General features: G+C 38.1%; 2 protein-coding genes across 2 annotated transcripts in view; one reads left to right on the forward strand and one right to left on the reverse strand.

The window, feature by feature from the left end:
- znrf1 (zinc and ring finger 1) overlaps positions 1-2428 on the reverse strand; it is a 35961-nt gene extending 33533 nt beyond the window's left edge. Inside the window, exon 1 of the mRNA XM_051883453.1 lies at positions 1249-2428. Within this exon, the coding sequence (XP_051739413.1) occupies positions 1249-1636 (388 nt within the window). The 5' untranslated portion in view covers positions 1637-2428. The remainder of the gene's footprint in view (positions 1-1248) is intronic.
- A 1652-nt stretch (positions 2429-4080) lies between these two features.
- On the forward strand, positions 4081-7981 carry gins3 (GINS complex subunit 3). The gene is made up of 3 exons (XM_051884967.1): positions 4081-4392; positions 5886-6119; positions 7561-7981. Exons 1-3 carry the CDS (start codon positions 4222-4224, stop codon positions 7789-7791), a joined length of 636 nt encoding a protein of 211 aa, XP_051740927.1. The 5' UTR covers positions 4081-4221; the 3' UTR covers positions 7792-7981.

The following is a 7981-nucleotide window of genomic DNA, read 5'->3' on the forward strand; positions in this document are numbered from 1 at the left end:
TAAATATGCATTCGAGTGCAGGTTGTGGTAATGGTGAAGAAGCATTGTATAGGTTTAATCAAATGTACATCACTGAACGAGTGGACTTCGTTAGTCTAAACAAGACTCAGAGCAGAAATTAATGAGAAATTTCGTTAATTTGAACAAAACGAATGAGAAAGACATCTCGGTCATGAAAGATAAATCCATATCTCTAAAGTTTAGTTCTGCTAACAAACCGACTGTTGTTTGTTCAGTTTGTCAAGTGAGATAATCTCAATCACAATAAGGAGAGAAAGGTGCGAAACATCTATGAATATGTGGAATTATAACAATAATCAGAGATATAATTGCAAGAGCACATGAATTTTAAAAAAATTATAGGCACAGATAAATCATTTAGGCTATAATCAATAAATACACAAATATTCCTTAAAAAATAGGAATTGTCCATTTTGATTTCATGGTGACTTTAAATCCATGCCAAGCAAAAATGAACTAATTAAAATTAAATTAAAGGGTTGTTTAAAGATTAAAGATATTGTTGAATTAAAAACATTATTTTTGTTTTGTTTTTGCGCACAAAAAGTATTCTCGTCGCTTCATAAAATTAAGGTTAAACCACTGTATTCACTTCGACTTTTTTTGTGTCTTTAGTACCTTTCCGGACCTTGAAAGGAAGTCATATTCCTCTCGGATTTCATCAAAAATATCTTAATTTGTGTTCTGAAGATGAACGAAGGTCTTACAGGTGTGGAACAACATGAGGGTGAGTAATTAATGACAGAATTTTCATTTTTGTGTGAACTAACCCTTTAAATAGGCTCAGCGAATGATTCAATGACTTTCTTGCACACAAAAAGAAACTCCATGCTCCATGCTACAAACCAGTGAACGAATCTTTTTGGTGAAGTGATTTAAAAGATTCGAATCACTGGGATGAATCAAAGTCCCTATACCACTATGACCCAGTCAGAGAGACATATTGTGGTTCGAGCAAAGCGGATGATAACCATTGAATCCCCCTCCCTCTTAAATCACAGGCTAATGGTCCCCAGTAAGATTTGGCAACCTGGCTTATTAACGTCAATTCGCGCCAGTCGAGTCCAGCCGTTGGTCAGACAGGTCTCGTGCGCATTCCCCCTCCCGCCGGCGCGAAAACTGGAGCAGCAGCATGCCCTCAAGTGATATTCCGTACTACATGTGGTGGCATCGATGTAGCTTTGTGCCACTGCGCCCTGTTTATGCGGAGTTTGTGTTATCACTTACCGCTGTGGGCGCTAAACCATCGGGGCGCGATGTGCAGGGGCAAAGTGTCTGCCAACGACGCCCGGGATCCCAGGTAAAGCATACCGTCCGTGTGGTGCCCCCCGCCAGTTTCTTGGTATCCGTTCCCGTTATGAGCGGGATCCGAGCCAGACCCCCCTCCTGCTCTGTCCGAGTCTGTTCCTCTGGGGGTGTAAAACCCGAAGGGCACCGTGGCGCTGTGATCTATGCCCATCCCCGCCACGGAGCTCACCGAGCGGCTGCGCAGTCCCATCGTGCCACCTGGCCGGTAGTGCCCGAAGTGGGCCGAGGGTGGCACCGCGCTGTCATCTGTCGAGACACCGGGAAAAGCACCCCGGGGCCGCCCCGCCGTACTCTGTTTGCCCCCCATCCAAAAGTATCCGCTAAAATGGGTGGGGGTGTCGCGGAAAGGGTGTCACGGATCGCCCTGCGGCGCTTCTCGAGCCTCCTTCAAACAAGCGACCAAAACAAGCGCTTAAATCCGCGGTTGTCAAGTCTGGCTAAAACAGCTGTGTCTCGCAGACGCAACAGCCCATTTTCCTGGTCGAATCATGGACCTAAAGTCTCAATAATCACCTTAACTCACGAGGGAACAAGGGGGTGATAAAGCCGTTCGCGCGAGCAAAAACGCAACACGTTCTCCGCTTATAAGCAACTGACAGGACAGCCTGCCCAGAATCACCACGCGCAACAACACATCCGCAGTACTTTGAATGCAAAGGCTCTCTCTCTTATTCAAAGAGGAATGACTCAAAATACATCAGTCATGATGTCCGTCCAGTGTATACGTCCAGGTCCGCTCGTCCTCCCTCCGTCTGCCTGGAGATTCGGGTCAACGTGTGCCGCTCCCCTGCACGCGCAGATCCGTCCGTGCGCTGCTGCTGCTGCTGCTGGGAGACAATAGAGGCGGTTACTGCGCATACGCGGATTAACAGTGGCGAGATGTGCTGTAAACGCGAGCATGGATTTACAATATCTAGCCCAAACAATCAATTATTAAGAAGTTAACACAGACAACGTCTCGCCTCCAACAGCCGCCTGCTGATACGAATATGGAGTTAAAGGAGGACAGAGATGTGACCCAGTAACGTTGCCATAACGAAGTTAACACAGAGGCGGCAGACATTATTTAATTTAGGTACTCCTCATGTTTTCATTTGCAACCATTCAGTCGGAGGCCTAATAAATGCTTGAGTTGCTATCTAGAGGGAAATGATAGTCTTTCATCTCCATAATGGGGCCAAAAATGTATTAGGTCAACAAGCCATGAAATCTCAGGGGAATTTGAGTCGACAACAGGAAAACAATGTTTAGTTTAAAATGGCACAACATGCAAACTGATATGTGCATCTTTCTCTGTCAGTTTGCAACTTCAAAGTACTTTATTTTATTGTTATTGTTGCATTATTACACACACACACACAATATACATAAAGTACAAGAATGCGATATATAATGATAAAATAAATGCAATATAAACATGTAAAATACAATAGGTCTATATAAACTTCCAGCAAGACAAAACATCTCTCTCTGCTGTATTTCTACTCATCGCTCGCAGTAAATCAATTATGCTTATTAATATTTCTGCATTCATACATTATGTATGGACCACATCACTAATATCAAAGTGTGCATTGCATTAAACTTACTTAAATCTTTTAGAGACATGAGCTTGTAATCAGGACCATAACATCCATAGACACTGCTGTAAATTATTACATTTGCTTCCCCTGAGGCTTTTTAAAATTAGCATAAAATACATGATTATTATATTATTTCCTGTAACTGCTGCCTATCTCTCAATACAACAACATTTTAGTTAAAGTAATCTAATGTGTTCAGGGCATTGAGCAATGTCATACTGAGGACCATTTTGAGAATATAAATATAATTTATGGGTAATCTAAGAATACAGTATATGTTTGCAAAAAACAATTTATGTCCATAAAAAGTATCTGTTCTGCAAATTTGGCTGTGACCACCAGAACTGCTGTTTTATCTTTTTAAAAGAAGACAGTGACTTGTCTCTTTATGCACTTATATTTCATATGTTGTGCTGTAAATCAAAGATGATTTAAGTATGGCATGTATATGAAGATGAAAAGCACAAAATTGTGTGGCAGTCCTGATAGATCGAGATAATTATAAGATTATTAATTATAATATATTAACTGAGACCTTTAAAGAACAAAAATATTCTATTTAGGAACAGAAACTGACTTGCAGTTACAATCCAAATTCAACTTTCATTGTGTGTGTCTGCTTATGTTGTGTTGAATTCACAACAAGATGATAATATAGTTTTATAATCATGTTTAATGACAGGCCACTGGTAAACCATTATGTTTACGTGAGACTATTCTTACTTTTAATGGTATGCGGTACTGACAGACAGTAGTAATCACTGCAATTACAGACTGTCTCGTGAGTAAATTAAAGAAATAGCGACATCTGATGGTCAAAATAATAAATGCGCATGATAGAGTTTTACACAGGCTACATAATCTAAAAAGAAGCATTAGGTAAATGTTAATTTAAATATTTTTGCTCCTTCTTACTTCTTTTCATTTTCTTTTCTTTTTGTTTTTCTCTTCTTCTAAAAAGTTCGTTCCTACGCCTATTAAAACGACTTTAACAAATTCTAAATAAATAAATACAGCAGCAGTACTGTCTTTTCTTTTTAAACTGACCTGGTATTTTCTTTCTATTTACCATATGTTTCAATCAAAGATGCTGCAAATCCAAGAGTAGGCTGTGCGTCTTCATCACTCTGTTATCGACTGCTTCCGCCTGTTCGATGCTCCTTCTGCTCTATGCTCTATTACTTCTCATTTGAAGTTGCGCGCCAAATGCTGCTTTGACAGTGCTGTTGTTTTGACAAGTTTATCTTTATTATTTACTGTCTGTTAGATTTTGTTTGCTCATTTATCGTCCAATTATTATTGTAAATAAATGGACGCGCAATCCTACATGCCTATTCCTCCGGGTATTGGAATGGAGGAGAATTTCTTTTCTCTGGATGATATTTTACTGTCTCACGAGCGACTGCCGTGCAGGACGGAGAGCGCGTTCCCGAGACTGGGGTTCCTAGAGAAATCCAACGAGACCCGCGACATACCGGAGGTATCCTAATACATTAATATCACTAATGTTTGTTTAAAAGCGGTTATAAAAGCTTTTAATCGCTTTTGGAGCACTTTTATGTGCTATGCTATGCTATATAAAGATAACACAACTTTTTGAACTGTTCAAAATGTTTTTGTTTACACTTGTCCCAGATCTTCTGTCTTAGTCTAAGACAACCTTTATAAAATATAAATTATGTTTAAAGTATAATGATTTAAACAAAACGTGAATATGTATTTGTGTAAAAATGATTTTCACAATTTTCTCACAAATTAGCATTAGTCCCTCAGTTAGCATAATGGCATAATTTTCCCCATGTTCAACATTTTTGTATCAGCAAAATTTTTCCGTATTTTAGTGTACTTTACCAAGGAGACAACACTGTCAGTGAAGAGCATTCAAGAAAGCAAAATAAATAAATAATAAAAAAGCAAAAGTGTTCAGAATAGTTTTATTGGGCATCATTTCCAAACAATCTGTCATTTTGTTAAACTGTGCAAAAAGAGTGAAATGTCTGTTTAATATAAAAATGCCAGCTATGAAATGAAGGACAAAATGTTTTATTAGAAAAAAAAAAAAAAGATAATTTCCATAACTGTCATTTCCACCACAAAATGTTATTAAACAATACATTATTTGAGGTGTGATGGAAATGGCACTGTGGAAATATTCATGACAAAAATGATTAATATTGAACTGAATTTAAAACAAAGAAAAACAAACCAAAGTTTTGTTTTTTGGAGGGGGTGGGGGTCATTGGTCTTTTTATTTAAAGTGAATAATTAAAGGATTAAAAGAGATTTAAATAAAGAAAAAGAACACGAAATTAGAATGGTAAAATAAGTTCTAGGTCTAATTGTAGTTGTGAAGTAATCAATATTTTATTTTAAAATATGAACATTTTCACTTTTATTCGTATGAATAATATGTTGAAAACGCAAAACATTTCTTGTCACTTTCAGTTATCACATGAATCATGTAAATGAATGCATATTTTCAATTCAAAATGATGAAATTTGATTAAAAAAACTAAAAAGTAGTTTGCATCACTGGATATTCCTGTCAGTTGTTTAACATTTCTATCATGAAATAGTTGTCAAATATTACATTTTTAGCTACTCGCACCTTACCATGCACTCTTCCACAGTTAAAACTATTAAAGTACCGTGTTGGAATTCGCTCTCGTCTTCCTTGAACAGTGAATCCCGCCTTGTTTTATTGGCCGTCTCAATCATTTTGACATTGACGAGTGCTGTTTGACCAGCCTAAAAATCTAACTTTTAAAACTTTGTGTCATCCTAACAACAAACAGAGTGGTGTATAATGGAGTGCAGCAGAGCAGCATCATGTTAAATATTAGGTCCCCCAAATGTCTATGGTGGTTACGGCCCTGACCAAAACATATTTGTATGGTGGTCTAATGGCAACATCATATGAGAAGAAAGTTCTGTCCTTTGGCAGATTTATTCTTGTGTTTGTACGTTTTTCAGGGCACAAAGATGGAGATGCCACTCTGGCTGGCCAAGGGCCTGTATGAAAGGAAGAGGCGAGTGCTGTCTGTGGAGCTGCCAAAGGTGTATCGTGAGGGCTGGAGAACAGTTTTCGGGGCGGATCCCGCTGTTGTAGACCTGCACAAAATGGGGCCGTATTATTATGGTTTAGGCTCCCAGATGCTGCATTTTGACAGCCCAGAAAACACAGAGATTGCTAATACCATCCTCCAGGTAAGCATGTCTAGATAGATAGTCATAAAACAATAAAATATGACTGTAAAGAGCATGCAAATGCAAGGTAAATCATCTTTAAATGCTAACCGTACAAGTTATGGTGATGAGTTTTGTTTCATTTACTTAAACCTAGTTAGTAATTGGTAGTTAGAACAAAACTTGTGTTAAGGTTTGCAACATCACGTGCTAAAATTATGTCAGTTAAAGGGTTAGTTCACCCAAAAATGAAATTTCTGTCAATAAGTATTCGCCCTCATGTCGTCCCAAACCCGTAAGACCTTCATTCATCTTTAGAACACAAATTAAAGGATTAGTTCACTCTCAAATGAAAATTAGCCCAAGCTTTACTCACCCTCAAGCCATCCTAGGAGTATATGACTTTCTTGTTTCTGACGAAGACAGTTGGAGAAATATTAATAAATATCCTGACGCATCCAAGCTTTATAATGGCAGTATGCATTACCAAACGAGTATGAGCTGAAGAAAGTGTCTTCATCCACATCCATCCATCATAAACATATTCCACGCAGCTCTGGAGGGATAATAAAGGCCTTCTGAAGTGAATCGATGCGTTTTTTTGTTTTTGTTTTTGCGCACAAAAAGTATTCTCGTCACTTCATAATATTAAGGTTGAACCCCTGTAGTCACATCGACGGTTTTAACGATGTCTTTAGTACCTTTCTGGACCTCAAAAGGTGCAATGTCATTGCTGCGTATGTGTGGATCAGATACCCTTGGATTTCATCAAAAATATCTTAATTTGTTTTCTGAAGACAAACAAAGGTCCTACGGGTTTGGGCCGACATGAGGGTGACTACTTAATGACAGAGATTTCATTTTTGGGTGAACTAACCCTTTAAAAAACTGAGGGACATGCATGCATTACTGATCCATCTGCTATTTCTTACCTCAACCAGTAGAGGGAGCAATACGTTCAAAATCATTATTAGCACTGACCAGTTGCTGGGCAGACTGGTATGGCAGGTTTAATAGGAAGTACAGATCTGTAGTGTTAAATCAGTGAAAGCAATTAAAGCTCCATGTTAATTAAGTTTATGGAAAGTAAATGACTTTTTTTTAGGACTTTAAATGTCTGCTGCATACTTATTACAGTTGGTACTGTATGTTGGTTATTGCAAGAATATGGCTGAATTCTTTTATTATATGAGTGAAATTGCAAATACAAAATGATTTTTAGTGTTAAATTTAAACCGTGTGAGAAATGGTGGATTGCACCATTAAGTCTACTTATTTTGATAATTTCTAGTGCCGAATTTATTACATTTTAGGAATTATATTTTGTTTTATGTTTATTGGTATAACTGATAAGAAACATTGAGACCTTTTTATTATTTTACACCAACTGTCCCTGCATCCTCTAAGGATGTATAAGTGTGCCACCATATTATCTGTATACTGTCCCCATCTCTCTTATCAGACCTTCATTGGTCGTTTCCGTCGGACCATGGACTCATCCCAGAATGCCTACAATGAGGACACATCAGCGCTGGTGGAGCGATTGGATTGCTTAGAGAGGAGCTTGTTTAAGGCAGGGCAGACTGGACTAAACAGTTTCCAACTGTGGGAAAAAGGCCGGTCCTCTCACCTCACTGCCTCTAGTCTAGTTATCAACTACAGAAAGAGGAAAATTACAGACCTACAGGCCTGAAAGTCCAAAAGATTGTAAAAAAGGTACAAGTAGATTTCTTGTGAATGAGTGAGAAAGTGGGCTATGTGCATATGTGTTATTGAGATACTTGTGTTAAATTGTCTGTGAACTTTTTATTGTAATATTTCTGTGTATAAACATTATTTCAATTTGGTTATGGTCAATAAATCAATTTATTCTATTGTTTTCA

The sequence above is a fragment of the Ctenopharyngodon idella genome, chromosome 24 (assembly GCF_019924925.1).
Source record: "Ctenopharyngodon idella isolate HZGC_01 chromosome 24, HZGC01, whole genome shotgun sequence".
Taxonomy (NCBI): domain Eukaryota; kingdom Metazoa; phylum Chordata; class Actinopteri; order Cypriniformes; family Xenocyprididae; genus Ctenopharyngodon; species Ctenopharyngodon idella.

Coding starts and splice junctions, on each gene's coding strand:
- gins3 (XM_051884967.1), top strand. CDS start 4,222: ATGGACGCGCAATCCTACATGCCTATTCCTCCGGGTATTGGAATGGAG. Junction 4,393..5,885: donor AGACCCGCGACATACCGGAG/GTATCCTAATAC, acceptor TACGTTTTTCAG/GGCACAAAGATGGAGATGCC. Junction 6,120..7,560: donor TTGCTAATACCATCCTCCAG/GTAAGCATGTCT, acceptor CTCTCTTATCAG/ACCTTCATTGGTCGTTTCCG.